The 16,926-nt window shown below is 45.3% G+C and overlaps 1 protein-coding gene and 1 long non-coding RNA gene across 9 annotated transcripts in view; one reads left to right on the top strand and one right to left on the bottom strand.

Moving 5' to 3' along the window:
• The window catches only part of AKT1 (AKT serine/threonine kinase 1), a 77,562-nt gene extending 66,125 nt beyond the window's left edge, over positions 1-11,437 (bottom strand). The window contains exons 1-3 of one of the 6 annotated variants that reach the window (XM_063333327.1): positions 11,192-11,437; positions 9,507-9,581; positions 3,874-4,050 (exon numbers count right to left, since the gene is read on the bottom strand). Coding sequence is in view for 1 of the 6 variants with exons in the window: in XM_063333329.1 (XP_063189399.1) it covers positions 3,874-3,919 (46 nt within the window). In the remaining 5 variants the exon portion in view is untranslated. The other 5 variants (XM_063333325.1, XM_063333324.1, XM_063333323.1 and 2 more) reach the window with 5 other exon arrangements.
• LOC134514927 (uncharacterized) lies at positions 10,452-14,529 on the top strand. Of its 3 annotated transcripts, XR_010070839.1 has the most exons (4): positions 10,452-10,719; positions 12,158-12,304; positions 12,467-12,664; positions 14,091-14,529. It is a non-coding gene; the product is annotated as an uncharacterized LOC134514927 (long non-coding RNA). The 3 variants fall into 3 exon arrangements; XR_010070838.1 differs by having other exon boundaries at positions 12,467-14,529; XR_010070840.1 differs by lacking the exon at positions 10,452-10,719 and adding an exon at positions 11,672-11,811 and having other exon boundaries at positions 12,467-14,529.
• Positions 14,530-16,926: the final 2,397 nt, after the last annotated feature.

The following is a 16,926-nucleotide window of genomic DNA, read 5'->3' on the forward strand; positions in this document are numbered from 1 at the left end:
TGCTTCAGAGTTCTCAAAGTGAGAAATCAAATTTTCTATTTCCTTTTTTAAATGTCAGTGTACATTTTTCCCTCCCCCTCTTTCCCTGCCTCCAAAAGACTCCTTTTTCCATACAAGTTTATATCCTAATAAGAAAACCGGACATACTAGGGAAGACAGAAATGACAGAGTATCAAAACGCACAATCCCCCTCTTTGTTAGCCTTGCAGAAAGACTTAAAAAAAAAAAAAAAAAAAAAAAAAAAAAACAACAGGATGAAGACTGAAGACAATAGAAGGACCTTTATAAACAGGGACCAGAGCAGAAAGATGCCAAGAAATCCAATGAGATCTTTAAAATGGATCAGTAAAGTAAATAAAATACACTCCGGCATACCTCTTTTACCGAAAAAGTTCCACAACACACGACCAAAATTAAGAATGCTCATGACACACATCCGGAAAAACAGTAATCTCAGAACTCAACAAGCTGCAATATGGGCAGACGATTTTCTCCTTCCTCCCTCATATTCAGTCACAATTCTAGCACCTCTGCATCGACCCGTTTCCCCCATCCTTGCCCAATAAACAAACCTTCAATGTAACACAACCAGGGACTACACATTCTGGACGTACACATGCAATACACCAAGCCCAAGTCTGAGTTTCTTCACATTTTCTACGTGTATGTTGGAACACTTCAGCCACGCAGTTATGCGAAGAGTGGTTTTAATTACTGTTTCTGTCTTCATGCAAGAGTCTATCACCTCACTGTGATTAGCGTAACAGTACCAAGCACTGCCAACAGGGAAAAGAGGGAGGGGAAAAAAAAAGTTCATTCATGAATTCTTCTACTTCTGCCTGGTTGAGGTTAGACATGTCACGGAGATGACTCTGGCCCCTGCACAAACAAACATCTGCACTACTGGAAGTACAGCTTCCTTCAAGCGACCGACTTACAGAACTGCCAAGAGCTCTCAGGCAGGCAGCGATGTTTAATTTCATTTCTCCATTTGTATTTTTAATCTTGGAAACAAAAACAGAAATGTAAAGCACGCTGACTAGAAGAAAACAACCCCACAATTCTAGAAAGCCCTGCTATTTCCCTTCCAGGCCAAAACACCTGCTCCTGCTAATGACGGCTTTATGCTTATATACACCTGCCATCCAGAAGGGCTCCAGAGCACTTTGCAGCCTGATTTATACGTACACAAATCATTAAAACCACCAAAATTAAGCCACTGCTGGGGTGAGATGTAGCAATTGTTTAACTGCACACAGCCATGCCGTTCAACTGCTCAGGATGTGAACTAAGAGACACCATAACCAACCAAAGCTACAGGGGAATGTTAGGTAGAGAGAACATCATTGCCCAATCTGGATTTTGGCCAGTCATTACTTAACATATTTGCATGTGGAAAGTCCTAGGATCTTTAAAGAACACATGCAGTGCAACTTTCAGTTTTATAAATGATCCAAAAGACAAACAATATACACTTCCTATATCTAAAATCCTCCTTTAGCAGTCCCTCCCTGCAGTAATTACTGTTTATGCTTTAACTTCAGAAGCTCACAGTATCAGACATCAGTTTTGGAAACATCCTGCGGTTGAAGCACTTGATCTTGCAGAGCCAGCAAACTGATAGGGTCTGGCAATAAATGTAGATGATTAAAAAAATAATCCTCTACAAAACACACACGAGTGGATCAGTTCCCCCGAGCACCCCCAACCAAAAGAACTGAATTTCTCAACTGATCTCCAAACAGCTTTGAAAACCAAAAGAGTAACGGAGCTGACACACTGGCAAGCTGAGGAGGAAAGATAGCATTGCTTTCTAAAACCCTTCTCCCATGGACAATGCCAAATTAACAGCTGCAAAGTCAATGAAGTAGAATGAAATAGGTGTCACCGCACATACCAAGAAGGCAAAAAGGCATTGGGGAACAGGTTAAAAAGATTAGGAAACCTGGCATCCAAAACACGCCGAGATACATTAAACAGTTTGGGCGTTTGGGCACAAATTTGTAGTCTCAAATATGCAGAACATGCAGAGTAACACTTTGGAAATGGAAATGCGTTCAGCAGATAATCTCATCATAATACTATCAGCAAACCATCAGAGATAATAATCTGTTTCTCTAAGGTAATTTGAAAAAAAACCCCAACAGATCAGGAGATCAGGGCATCTTCTACTAAGACCTCCTCCAGAGGTCGTCTTACTTGAAAGTAGCTTTATTGTAATCCTAGAAACAATGAAAATTCAATTCTCGAGTAAATACAGACAAGTTTGAAATACAACATGACTGTTATAAAGTTTCAGACACATCTGCCCCTGAATCATCCTGGAAATACAATTCCTTTTTCATACTTGTTAAAATAAATGTTTCTCAGATTTTTGTACAATGCACTTCAAAATAACAAAATTTTTTTTAAGTTATAGGTAAGTGCAGAAAGAATTGTAACAACAGGCAGTTAAAAAACACCTCAGCCTAGAAACATCATTTAAAACTAAAAACGTGTCTCTGATTTGAAGAGTTTCTAGATTCAAAAATGGGAATGAGAAGCATAATACTGTGTTTCATTCTCCTGTTTTATACAAACACAGCACAATTCTCAAATACTTTATCAGAACAAGGTAGCCTCAGCACACCAGAATTATGGAATGAGTTATTTAAGATGAGTGGAAAGGCATTTCTAACTGACATAAAACAGAAACGAAGAAAAAAAAGAAACCGAAAAAACTTTATCAAAACGTTTTTTACATCAAGCATCAGACCATTTGCTAAACTAATATCCAGCTGTTAGAAATACGTGTTTCCACCCTTTTAAAACATGGATTAGCTACAGGTTTTTTAAATTCTTAGAAATTTCTTAGTGTTGCAGAAGCAGCATCAACCTTTATCAAGGTTATGATAACGTATTTCCATTTTCTTCCAGAAATAATTATGCTACACCTTTGCACCTTCAGGCAAGTTGATGCAAACCCTCTAGAAAAATCCTGAGTCTGCAGAACCATGCGAGTTTCCCTACTGCTGGAGCACACAGATTCTGTTTCTGGTCCAAAAATATGACGGTATTATGGAAAGTACCTAAGACTGTTCCCCTTTCCAAGAAACGATAGCAGAATGCAAAGAAGCATACGAAGAAACAGGTAAATCAAGTACCTTATAGGAGAAATGCTGTAGTACTTGAAAACAAACACCCCCCTACCCCCCAGAAAAAAGATCAAACCCACTGTTTTCGCAATAAAACATTTAAGAATGCAAAAAGCATAACGGTACATGTGACTATGTTATTTCAGTTTTGCCACCCAGTCAAGAATAAAGACTTCTTATAAAAATCAAATGTCATTAGTGGTACCGCAGAAATGCGGAGAGCGCACAAACTCAAGGCTATTCTTCCTGCCTAGGACACTGGTACCAAGCGCAGTTCAGACACGAACAAAATAGCACATTCTCTAGCAAGTCTCTGCAAGAGCCCAGCACTGCTCGCAAAATGCAAGCATATTTTTCACCATTCAAATGAAGACTCACCTCAAGACAATTCTACCTTCTAACACAAAAAGCTACAGATCTACATACAAACCAAAATAATTTGCTACAGTTTAACCTTTAACACTCTAAATAGCATCCCCTTCAGTTGCTATCTTTATCATCATTTTCAAAGCAGTTGACGCAGTTTTCGGTGAACACACACACATGCACACACCCAAAGAAAACCCCTTACAAGTGTGTTTTCTCAAACTTGAGAGAAAGTCACACACACTCCTTATATGCCATTTCCCATCAGGGTGAACGGGAAAATAACAAACTATTCGAAGATACACTGCTGCTAAAGGCAGCTCACCACGAGAGAGAAAGTCAAGCTGCTGTCCTGGAGGGAACAGACACTTACCTCGTTTGTGAAGCCACCCTTCCTTCACTATTGCTACTTCATTCATAATGGCAGGAATGTCTCTTGAAAAACCAGTTTATGCCGAAAGATCACTCTGTTGAAATTCCTGAACTCCCGCAGAAGGCTCCACAAAAGGGATGGGGTGTTTTTTCCCGTTTTTCTTCTTTTCGGCTATTTCTAAAAGGGTCAAAAGAAGAGCACGCCATCATTTTAAAGCATGTCACATATGTACAGTAAGGGATACGACAGGGAGTAGCTTTCACTGCTAGGTTGATGGTTTGGGTATTTATTATTATTATTACAAATGCTAAACGAGGGCTTAGCTCTTCACAAGGATTTCTACATCTTGGCAGACAGAGGTGCCAAAATACATGCTTGCTAAAGCCCTGCTTCTTCACTGAGCAGGCTGATCGTGGGGAGACTCACGTCGTCACCAGATGCTGTCTGGATTAGAGGTGGATGCAAGACCTTGCCCAGTAGACCTCCATTTCTCCAACACCTCACTCTCCACAACAACAAAAATTCTGAGATTTCACGAAGTCCAGTTCTAAACATTTCCTGGTAAGGAGACTTCCAGAACCTCTTCTGGAAGGTTTCTTTAGAGCCTGATGTATAGCAGTCTATCAATAGCATACAGTGCATCTTAGAAATAAACCTCTGACAGTAAAAATTCACAATACTCTGCTTCAGACTTTTCTACCTTCGGCATCATCCTATTAATCCTGCTCAGATCTCCTTGACTCCCCAAAAAGTGTCTTCTCTACCTTTGATATTTATAACTCCTACCTCTCCTAGAGGTATACAAAGAATCTCAGATGAGCTCACGTACCTTTCTGTTATCCTAAATCAGCCCTTATAGCACCCTGAACAATTTTATTGCTCTTCCTTGAAAGCACCGCAGTTTGCTGCTGCCTTTCTCGCAATGAAATACGCCTAAGCACAACTTAGGATTTTTACCCCTCTGTTTTATGAGATGAAGTCCCTATCTAAATAGCTCAAAATCGCCGTTATCTTATTGAAAATGTGTCTAGCTCATGGCTGACTACCACAGAAATGTGCCTCGCATTTCTCTCCCTCATTGAAAGTAATCTCTTCCCAAATGCATTAGCTTTTATTATTTTTCTAAATTGAATCTGATTATTTTTCTGCTTTTGGTACAAATGTTCCATGTTTGTTTTTCTTTAACGACTCCTGTGCTCTCTGAAGTGTCCATACCGCCATTCATTTTGGTATTACTTGGGTGATCAAAAAACGTAATTGGTGACAAATTCCCAGCAGTAACCAAAAAGTTTAATAAACCAAAACCCAGCAGCATTTGTAACCTGCCACCAAAGACCTGGCTTGCACTGCAGTTTCTCTCCAACCACAGAGACATCACATTTCCACCTAACAAACACATACTGTCTCTGCATGCATTTGGCACGTGTGCATCAATTATCTCTGAACATGCAGGTGATAGCCATCCATCAGAAACTAGATTAAAAAGCAACTAATTCCCCATAACTCACTAAGACAACAATCCTGGATGGAAGAAACAGGTGGTTAAAATGAATCCAACCTAGAACTGAAACCCCAGCAGGGACAGAGGGCTCTGTACCGTACATCACCAGTGCTCTGAAATGGGCAGCCTTCAAAGCAAGGAGGTCAAATTTGAGCAAGCTCCATCACTGCCAGCAGAAACAGACTGGGAGAAAGGAGGTCACTCCCCTGATACTTTGCGTATGAACTTTCACTGTTTATCACTATTCCTCAACTTTTCCAGTAACATTTTATTTTCTAGTTTTTCCCCAGAAACAAGGGGGGAGAGGGTGGGTGTTTCCAAATTACAAGTCTGCTGTATCTCACCGGTTATAATTATCAGCTCCAAGAAATAGATAGATCATTTGCCTGAGGAAGGGAAAACACACAAAAAACCGACATTGGAACAAGAGACATGTTAAGAATTCCTTAATTTCATAAATAAATATGAGAACACCATATGCTGCAGAATACAGACCTGTAACCCACAGTTGCCAGAGTTACCTTGGAACAGACTCCTTCAGCTCCAGAGCAACAAGGACAGAACTTGACTAACATGTCAGGCTTTTGTTCTCCTTTCAAAATTGCATGTACAATAGTCATACGAGCTAGACTTAGTTGTTGATGTCAAGAGGAGACTAGACCTTGTTTAGAGGCTTCATTTAAGCATCAAGCGATTTGCAGAGTGTTGAACAAAACCCCTAAGATTATCGCAGCTTACGTCTGGAAATGCAACACCCAGGCATGAAAGTTAACACTTCTTAACGTTCTGCCATAACAGAACTCAGGGACTGTGCGAACTACCTCTGCATCTTGAACTCAATGATTTAGCTGCATTGAACAATCAATATCCTTTTAGATAACCATACACAAAAAAAGGAAGCTACAAGCCAAACTAGCCTGTAGAAAGGACAATCCTATTATTAAAAACAGAAAAAAAGCACGAAGGCCCAAAATTCTGCAATCTGCAGCTAACTCACTCCAGGTTTTCCTGGGTTAACGCTTGCCAAGATTACCACTTGGCAGCCTCCTGCTTGTCATCGGCTAAACTGTCATCTCATAATCTGAATTTGAATGACAATACAGCCCAAAAAAAGCAGATCAACAAAGAAATTCAAAGTTCAGAGGAACTACTTTTTCAACTCTCTGTGGTGTCCAAAAAAGTTTGGACTGCCTTTTCCCTACAGTTTCTACCCAAGAAACATTCCCCACCTGTTACTGCAGCCCTGCTACCAGGGAAGTGTCTTTACCTGCCTGTCTCCTTCAAGGGGAGAGAAAGGGGTGGTGAAAGGGGCAGGGAATATTATAAAGGAGCCATGCACAGAAAATTGGGTGGCACGGCACAATGAAGCGGGCTAACACTAGATATTCCCTGACACTAACCTGCAGCATGGGCTCCACCTCAGTCCTTCCATCAGCTAACCCAGGGCACTTATTTTATAAGGGGGAACTAAAGTTAATTTTTCTTCACAGTGTGAAGAGCTGGGAATCCCTTCTCACTGCCCAACAAGATGCCCATAGACACAGCTCCAACAGAAGCAAACCCACTCTATCTGGTATATTTTAAAACACACATTCAAACTGTGCCTAATACATCTATTTTAGTAAAAGACGCTATTGAAGACAGTGGCAGTAAATAAGAGTAATTTCTTGGAATAGAAGAACCAGTTAACTACAGGTCAACGTGCTACTGAAGATGCATAAACCAGAGAAAGTTCCTTTTCCATAAAATCCTTAGAGTGGAAAAGGAAAAAAAAAAAAAAGGGAATGATTACAGTCCTCATTTACGGCCATCTAGGAATGGTTCCCAGTGAACAGAGGGCATCTGAGGTAAGTATGACCTGGCTCCTCCAGCCTGTGTCTGCACATGACTGAATACTGTCAAAAGCTAAACAACTCCTTCTCTTAGCCTTCTGTTTGCTTGTTTTTCAATATGAATCTCTGTAATACCTTTTTCAATACCAAAGTATTCCTCACGTGGCTGAAGTGCAGTAAATCATGAACGGCATGACATTAGCATCATATCACGGTGATGCTGGTTTTACGCATATATTAATTTCTTAAAGGTTTTTAACTTCATAAATAATGAGATAACTCACTTCCCTAGGCACTGCAACAGCGAAACCTACTTTAAGGAGTCAATCAAACCAACCATTCAACAGAAGGTGGAGCAGAACCGTCTCTTCTGTATTTAGGAGACTTGTGTTAAAGTTCCTTCTCTCACTCTCTTCTACTTATTATGCCCACCTTCTTCTGTCTCTACAAGATCAAGAGATGAATCTGTCCTCCTTGCCCTCTTTCCAAGATGGAATTTTATATTCTTTTTACTCACACCCTAAAGCAGAGCAGAAAGAAACAGAATTCTTCCGCAATGCTGAAGCTGAAACCCAAACTTACAGGAGCAGCGCATCCATGGTAATTACCTTGTCTACAAGGGAGAGTAAGCAAGAGACTGAAGGAGGATCAGACCCACCAACCTTGGTCCTGCTGCTGCCTCACCTGGCATGTTAGACTGCATCCAGGCTTCCAGCCTGCACTAGTTAGCCCAGATCAGAAAGCAGGTTACAGCAAAGCATCTCCTGGACTAACACTCTGCCCATCACACCACCACTTACCGATGCCCACTGTGGCACATTCGTGATGCTCCAGGACACCCTGAGCCCTAATGTACTACATATCCTTACGTGTTCTTATGATGCACAACAGCAGGACCAGGCAAAAAAGGGTCCAGCTGCCCCTGCACACATGACACTGTCAGAAAAGCAGATGAGACACACTGGAATTAGAGGGGGGCAGAGGGGTATGTGTTTAGGCCCATTACATGGGATAACATAAGCAACCTAAGCTTTCTTCCCACAGTAGATCCCAGATGCCAGCGTGAGCTCACAGCTGACTGCGCACCTGAACAGCACAGACACAACAAAGTTGGGCTCCAGCCAGCATTTCAAGTGGAGCATACAGAAAGGTGTCCCCACCAGGCTTTGACCAGTGAAGTACATCTCCTGCATTATGCAAATCCTGCCTTGGGTGTTTCGTAGGAGCAGCAGCGGTTCCAACGCGCTCAAGGCCCTCTAAGCACACAGCAGTAGCTTCGCCCCATGACCCAGTTACCAAATCTGGGCAGACAGCTTTCAAGAAAGCTTAGAAGGACCAGGTTGTTCCAGCATCTTAGCTTACTTTACAAAAACGCATTGTGGGCCTTGAGTTAGGTGTGGTCACCAGTATTTGCTACCATATGTTCTGTGTCGAATGACACCACATCTAAACTGGTATTTCATGGCAGCACGTGCAGCTTACCACAAGGTTCAGAAAGGCTTCTCTGAAACTAAGAGCTATAGGGAAAATCGCAAGTGGAAAAGAAAATTTAAATCCTTAAAGCCACATCTACTTTTCTTTTGATCTGTTATCCTGATCTAAGCTTACAAAACTGTAATTCGAAATGCTTGTGCTCTCCTGCCTTTGCTGATCAATAGACAGGAGGTTAACACTGCCCAGGTGAGGGGCCAGAGTTACGACATCCAGCTGCAACCACGACTATAGTTTGATAGGACAAACTAAGCTGCCTATTTCAAAACTGAGTGATGGCAAAAAAGAGACTTCTTCATGCCCTCTCTGTCAAAGACAGGGCCCAGACAAAATCCTCTTTATGTTCCCACACAAGAACAACTCCTTTTACAGTATATGCTCATATAATTTAAGAACTGTGCCGCTCAGAACTTCTGTACCAATTTGAGATGCATTTAGTCAAATTCCATTTTAAAGTCTTTATAACAGAAGTTTTGTTCTGTCCCCAAACAAATCAAGTCAGTCGTGAACCTATTTAATTCTTAATATAATCACTTACAGGACATTTTTATAAGCCAGCAAGTGAATGCTGGAGCTACAAGTTACTTGTGGACATTGGATCAATTCTTAAATTTGATTTACCACTGCTGCACACCAAAAACAGTTCTATAAACATCACACACAACAAAACCCCTCCTATTTAAAAAATCAAAGGTAGTTCCACAGTGTCGTTAAATCTGTTAACTCAGACAAATGTTGTGGCTGTCATCAGGAAATTAACTACTACATAAAAGTAATTACTAATCACGCAGTACGTCAAATTTATTTACCTGTAAACAAATATTCTTCTGAATTAAGTGTTAGTAACTCCCCTTTATAACTGTATTTTGAAATGTACATCCCTCCTGTGATATAAATAAAACAAACAAGAGCAAATCAGGGATTTGCTTCTTATATGTTAGAGGTGGTAGGAAAACGAAGCAAGAAGAAAAACAGCTAAGCACTCTCTCCAGGGGGATGGGAGGAGGGGGGGATACCAATAAGGTGCAAGCTGCAACGGCATCAGCAGCGTACTGTCAGTAAAATATATTAAAAGTCCCAGTACGTTCATATACTTGATTCTAATTTTGTGTTTAATAAAGAAACAGAAGCGAAAGTCCTAGAAGTCTCCAAGAACATTTCGGCAACTGCAGAATTTCACCTGGGGGAGCGGAGGGGGGGGGAAACTGCAGACAGCTCCCTACAGCTCTGCAAAACACGACTGCAAAAAAAAAAAAAAAAAAAGAAAAAAATACAGATCAAGTCCACAAGCGCTGCACAGCCACCTACACACGCCAAATGCCCACGGAGATAATCACACCCCCGTCGGCAAACACTTAGTGGTCCGCAAAGCGGAGCTGGGCTGAACAACGCGGCTACAGAAGACAAGTGGGGGGAAAGGGGGTGGGTGCAGGAGAGGCGGGGGGGGGACGGGACGACACACGCTTGGCGACTTTATCTGCCGCAGTTTTAGAAATACCCCCGCCGCCACCCCCGTTTCCCTAGGGGATGCTCGGGCAGGTCCCGGGCGGCCCCAGCCCGGCGCTGGAGGGCCGCGGCTCCGAGGGGGCCGGGGCAGGCCCGAGGGCCGCCGGAGAGCGAGCCCCCCGCCCCGCCGCCCTCTCATCCACCGCACCCCGGGGGAGCCAACAGCTTCCTGCCGGCCCCGGGCCCGCCGGCAGGACGCCGGCCGGGGGCCGCCCGCAGCCCGGCCCCCCTCACCCACCCCGCCCGGCCGCCGCAGCCCGGCCGTGCTCTGGCGGGGGGGGGGGGGCGGCGAGGCAGCCCCCCGCCCGCCGCCGCGGCCTAGGCGGGTCAGCGGCCGCCGCCCGGGGAAGGAGGAGGGCGGCCGCCCCCCTTCCCTTCCCCTCCCCTCCCGGCCCGGCACAATGCGGCGGGCACGGCGCGGCCGAGCGGAGCAGGCCCCGGCCCCGTCGCTTCCTTCCCCCAGCCCTTCCCAGCCGGGGGAGCGGGTCACTTACATGGCTGGAGCCCGGGGAGGAGGTGATGGGAGGGTGGCAGCGGCAGGGGAAGGGAGCCGGGGAGGGAGGCAGGGGAAGGGGAGGGAAGGGGGGAGCGAGCCAGCGAGCGAGCCGGGGGGAAGGGGGAAGCTAGCGAGGCGGGCTCTCCGGCGGGTGCCGAGCGAAGGCCTCACTGGGCTCCCGGCAGCCGCCGCCTCCTCACCATCCCCGGGCGGCGGGCGGCGGGGCGGCTCCTCCTCCCCCTCTCGCAGGCGCTCGGCCCATGGGGCTCACACGCCCGCTCCGGCTGCCGGCCTCCCTTCCCCGCCGCTCCGCCTCGCCCCCGCCGCCGCCGCCCTGCCTCCGGCCGGGAGGGGGAGGCCGCCCCTCGCCTCGCGTAGGAGCCCCCCCGCAGCCGCCGCCGCCGCCTTCCCCCCCGCGCCACCGGGCCGAGCTCCCGCAGCCGGGGCCGGGCTCGGGCTCGTCCCACACGCGTCTCCGCGGCGCTCGCTCACATCCTCCGGGGAGCGGCCGCCGGGTCCTACCGCCGCCGCCGCGCCGCTTCCCGCCCGCCCCGCCGTGCCGTGCCGAGGGGCCGCCCCGCTCCGCGCCGCTCCCCGGCAGCAGCAGGAGGAGGCGGGGGGGGTCGGTTCGCCGCCCAGCCCCGACTCGCCGCCGTCCAGGCTCCCCTCAGCGCGGCGGGGCAGCGCCCGCCGGCCCGGCCCTGCCGCCGCCCCCCTCCGCCCACCCGGCGGGCCGGCCCCAGGCCCCGCGGGCGGCGTTTCCGGGCCCCCGGCGAGGCCTGGCCTCCCCATCCTCCCCCTTCCCTCGCCCCGGGACCGTCCCGGCCCTTGACCCGGGCGTTTGGGGCGCCGTGCCCCGGGAGGTTGGTGTGGCCTCTCCTAAACTGGGCCCTGCGGGAAGCCGCCGGCGTTAGGAGTCTGGTGCCCGGAGTGTGGGCGATTTACCCCAAAAAACAAGAAGACCGGGCCGCCCTCGGTGCGGTGCTTCAACCTCCAGGAAGGGCCGAGCCCCCCATAAACCTCTTGGGAGCCACCAGCAAGCTTCCCTGAAAGCATGGGGTGCCAGTCCTTTTCCCTTGTGCCCGTGAAACACCAATTGATGAAATGCTGAGGTATCACGATACTTTGGAGGATATTTCGATATCCCTTTCCGCAGACAGCAATTGTCTCCGGGACTCGGGGTGCTGATGGGGCAGGGGCAGTGGGTCTGGATCCCCCCCTTGGGACCGTCGTGCTCTCTCTGGCAGCAGGAATGGCTCAAAACATCACAAATAACTTGAACTATTGCTTACAGCATGGCAATATTTTGTAAGACTTTTTTTTTTTTAAGAGCCGCTCTGCTCTGAAAAATGATGTTGTGGAAATGCCTTTGACAGATTTATTATTTCTCTGCGCTTCCAGTATCAAAATTTGCCCTCTTCTGTCATTAAGGGACTTTGTTTATTTTCTAATTGACAGTGCCATAAACGCCAACTGGGCTGTAAGAACTGATTGGATTTCTTCAGAAATGTACGATCGCTGATGATCGCATTTCTGCAAGCGGACTAGCTGGAATTTAGAAAATGGCACATCTTGCCGCAGCTGTGCACTGGTAACAACATAAAGGTGCGTAAAATGCATTTCCAGCGGTAGGGCTGGGGAATACAGCTCTGCCTTTGCACTGGTAGCAAACCTGTTTGATACAAGAAGAGGCTTTTCTAGCACGTCATTTGAATGATTGCACAGGTTTAGTGAAATTCACTTTCTTCTTCCGTTTTGATCGACTAGGTCTGTCTAATCATATCTGTCATGAGGGTTCCCGAGCGTCAAATGGATCGCTGGGTTTTGGGTGTGCCAGAAGAGCCAACGATGAGACACAGGAGGAAGGCCTTCACTCGTCTTCATGGTGGAGGGAGAAAGAGCAAGACCTCCTTTCCTACCAGGGAACAGACCAGTTCCTCCTGGCAGAGCTGCAACACCAGCGTGGTATTTTCTAAGGCTCTGCTTTGGGTTTATTGAGGCATATTTCAGGACAGTTTTAAAATTTTACCATTCAGACAATCTAGCGGAATAAGCAGACCCCGTGGTACAGGCCCAGTTACCTAGTTTAGGGTCAGATCCTCGTCTGCTGCAGTCAGTGGAAAGATTTCTGTTGATGTCAGGGCAGAATGAAATGCCTGTGAGCGTTTTCTAAGCTGCAAAGGTAACGGAAAGGAAAAATCTGGGTTTGTGATCGCATTTCAACCTACCGTGCATTACGTTCAGAATATTTAGTGTCGATTAAAATGTAGGTAGGTGTTAAAGATATATTTAAAATTAAATTAATCATGGACACGTATAGAACTGAACAAAAAAAAAATGAAGAAAATTAATTTATGAACTAATTTTGAGTCTTTAGACTGCAGCTACACCTAGCAATAAAAAGTGTGTGTAAGTACAGGAGGTCACTGGCCGTGAGACACTTGTGCCCAGGCAGGGGGATCTCTGGTAATAGATCTGGTTGCAGGAGAGCTTTCTTGCCTTCCTGCCAAACCCTGTACTGATTGATAAGCTCCCAGGCTGCGTGGTGAGCAAGGTCATTAGGACTTCCCCCTGCAAATGAAGTAGCAGCTTAAAAAATAAGGTCACAGAGTAAACAGTTTTCTGTCCTGAAGAGAAGAAAATAAACCTCTGTTGTTTGCTAGAAAGGAAGTAAGATTAAAAAAAACCAAAATTTCAACATGAACAGATTGTTTAGATTTCCCGACTGTTGATTTACCACAATGAAAGGCAGGCCCAAACTAGAAAGTTTGGATCCCGATCTGGATCAGACATTGCCCAAATTTGAGGGGGAAGTGTGATTCGGAGTCTGGAGTAAGGGCTTATCTCTCAAACACAGCAAAGTACTGTGGATAAAAATACCCAGGTAAAGTAGGAAGTGCCTGGTCTGCAACAACAAGAGTGACTTTGTATCAACAATGAACAAAAGCAGCTTTTTTTTTTTTCTTTGAGAACAATGAAATCACTCAAGAATTGTTACAAATGCAAACAATGTGGGGTTTATCATTCAGTTATCATCAATGGGATTATAGTCCATAAATCCTAATTTTCAGGGAAGTCCCTAGATTTCCCTGAGCGCTTCCTCAAATTTCACATCTGTTGACTCTAGTTTATTAAGTGCTTCAGGATAAGGTGCATCAACTGTTCTTTAGTATTATATTACCTGAAAATACTGAATGTAGGGCTTAGTGGCAAAGAACAGTTGATTGCTAGACTTTGTATCAGTACCACACCAGAAGAGCAGGCACTCCTGTTCCCATCCATTTTTTACATATATATAGGTAACATATAATTCAATGTAACTTTTTAAAGTTATTTTAAAACCTCAAAATTATGCAGCTTTGGATAACAATTTTTTTTTTTTTTTATCCAGTCAGGCATAAGAAGAAAGCCTAGCATGGTAGGATGAAGTGGAATTATTGAGCTAAGCACCAGTAGAACAAATTCTGTTCCACGACTGCAAGTAATGACAGCACCCTTCGGGGCCAACAGTGAATTTGTTCCTCCCTTTTTAAAAGGTGGGCTGTACTCAAAGCTGCTCAAAGAAAGAGACTATATGACATCCTGTTAGAATTACAAAGCTAGTATCTCAGTCTAGGCATTAACAGCTTTTAAACAAAGAACTCGTGTTTGGTCTCAGACAAAAATCTAGCTCAGTAAGAATACAAATTAAAAGTGCCTTGCACGGTACCAAATATAATAAATGTAGTTGTGCTTCTGAAATTGAAGGAATCCAATGTTTGAAGGTGTGTTTCTCAATAGCAAAACAATAGCAGGCTATCTGGAAAAAATAATAAATACACTGAAACATTGTTGCTTTTTAGAAATTCATTTTGTGAATAAATACATGTATGATTTTGTTTGTACTTCGATGAATTTCCTACAAGGCTAGGTGTCAGCTAAGGAGCAGCCAACTGAATGATGCCTGTTTGCTGAAGTATTTTGGGGAGCTCTTCCTGATGGTCCGCTAACACCCCTGGGAGAGGTGGGACAGGAGACCTAGTTTTGGTTTCCAGCTTCTGTTGCTGGTTGCCAGGCTGCTAAAGCTGGATGACCCTAGGACAGCAGTGTGCTTTCTCCAGCTGGAGCAGAAGGGAGAAGGCACACTTCACAGTCCCACAAAGAGCTTTTCTGGTCATGAATGCTGTTGACAAACTCCAAAGTGAGAGCAGTACAGTCCTCTTCACCAGGGATAATGACAGCCGTGACATGGGGCAGCAAACACGCTATAGGGAATTTGGTATGTAAACAGGAAACGAATTGGTTTGCAAAGAAAATGCGCTAGTTAGATATAGAACACATAAAAATAGCAAAATATATCAGTTCTGTCCCATGCACCACCACAGTTGCTTTTGTTGTGACAGTAACAACCACAAGTCCCAGTCTGACCCAGGCACCATTGGGCACTGTAGAGACACATCGGAAGACACGGTCTTTGATCTGAAAGAACTGAAGTACACTTCAAACCACTGCTTTCCCCCCTTGCTTATAAAGTAATGTCACGAGTTCTTAGTTCTGGGAAGATACCTGAAAATGCTGAAATTCCAGTGATCTGTGTGAGGAAACACCACGATCTTAACCACAGACAGAAAGGCAAATCCTCTGGGACTGAAATACCGAAGTTATATACACATATTAAAACAAAAGTAAAAGCTTTCAGGTTCCGGTTGCATTCCCAACTCTCACGTTACACAGTTAAGCACAATGTGGGCATATTAACTTGGGTGCAGTGGCAGTGGTTGATTAGCCCTAGAGATCCCTGCATGGAAACGTGGAAAGAGCCACCGCAGTGCTGCTGGACGTGGGCACGGGCACAGCAATGGGTCCTTGGAGCACTGCTTCTGGCTGCATTGAGCTCCAGGTGAAAGCCAGCGCAAAGCAGTCAGTCTTCCTTATGATGTCTGCCGTTTCCTTGAGATCAAGAGCTGTAATTGAGCCGTTAAGGTTTTAGGCATTATGGTGACAGGGGCTTCCTAGATCCTTTAAAATGTATATACCTGTGACATTTATCCAGTGGACTGGCAAGTTTTTCTATTATTTGTATATTAATGCTAGAAGAGAAGGGATTGCTTTTAATTTCTTCAATGCTTTTTTAATGGCATCTGCAAGCATGCAAAAATCTGCTTGCTCTTTGAATTAACCTCCCCAGTATTGTGTAGTTTGGAAACTTCTAAGGGCAGGAGTGACGGTTTCAGTATCATTCTGGTCTGACCCTCTGGCTACTGCAGCCATAAGACTGCACTTAGTGATATCTTCATCTCTATTCACACCTCATAGGTAAAAGAGATGATGCTACCATGAATAAAAGCAGGAGAGGAGAGGAAAGATAATTTCATATCTTTGGTGCTGCCTTTACTTCGGAGCCCTGCTGCCTCCTCATTTTTGCAGTCATGCCCATCAGACAACAACCAAATGGCTTATGGAGCAACGAGGGAGAGGAGTTTCTGCTTTATTTATAATACAAGAAGCAGTCCTATGAAAGGAGAACCCCGGTAATATCTTATATATTATATAAATGTTAATATATATGTATATAAATATATATGTTTTAAATTTTATTATTATTATTGTTGTTGTTATTATTTTATATTTTTTGCTGTTAGAGCATCTCTCCTGTCGTTCTTTGAGGTATAATCAGGTTTGAGCTCATACTAGCTCTTGCCCTCAGTGAAATCATGGAGGTCTCCTTTTCTGCCTGACTTCATATTGTTACCAAACTTCCGAGTGCTTTTACTAGCCTTTGGCTACACCTACGCTAGTTTTGTTAGCTGTGCCTACAGATAGATAGGTTTGTGGCTGTTGCACCCTGTGGCCAGAGCGAGTTATGTCCATCCTGCTTGGAGGGGCAGGGCTCCTCTCCAAGCCCAAGCCCTCTTCCTCTCCCCCCTGGCCTGAAGTCTCCTGTGGGCAACAAGCCGACATGCGCTTGGTTCTGCGTAGTGGCCCTGGAGGAGTGGCTTTCTGGAGTAATTCAGATGGTGTTGAAGACCCCGTCTCCACACCAAAGGTGTTTCAGTGAAGCAGGGGTGCTTTGGGCTAGCTGTAATAGTGTCCTTTGGACTGCTGCTTGCATGGTGGTGGCCAGAGTTCATGTGAGCTGGTCTGGGGGACGTCACTGCTTTAGGTTCCCTGGAAGGGAGCCCCCAGTCCATGCGCTCCCAGACTGGTCCATGATTCAAGCAAAGGCACAGTAAATCGGTATGATCAGG

This window comes from Chroicocephalus ridibundus, chromosome 4 (assembly GCF_963924245.1).
Source record: "Chroicocephalus ridibundus chromosome 4, bChrRid1.1, whole genome shotgun sequence".
NCBI lineage: Eukaryota > Metazoa > Chordata > Aves > Charadriiformes > Laridae > Chroicocephalus > Chroicocephalus ridibundus.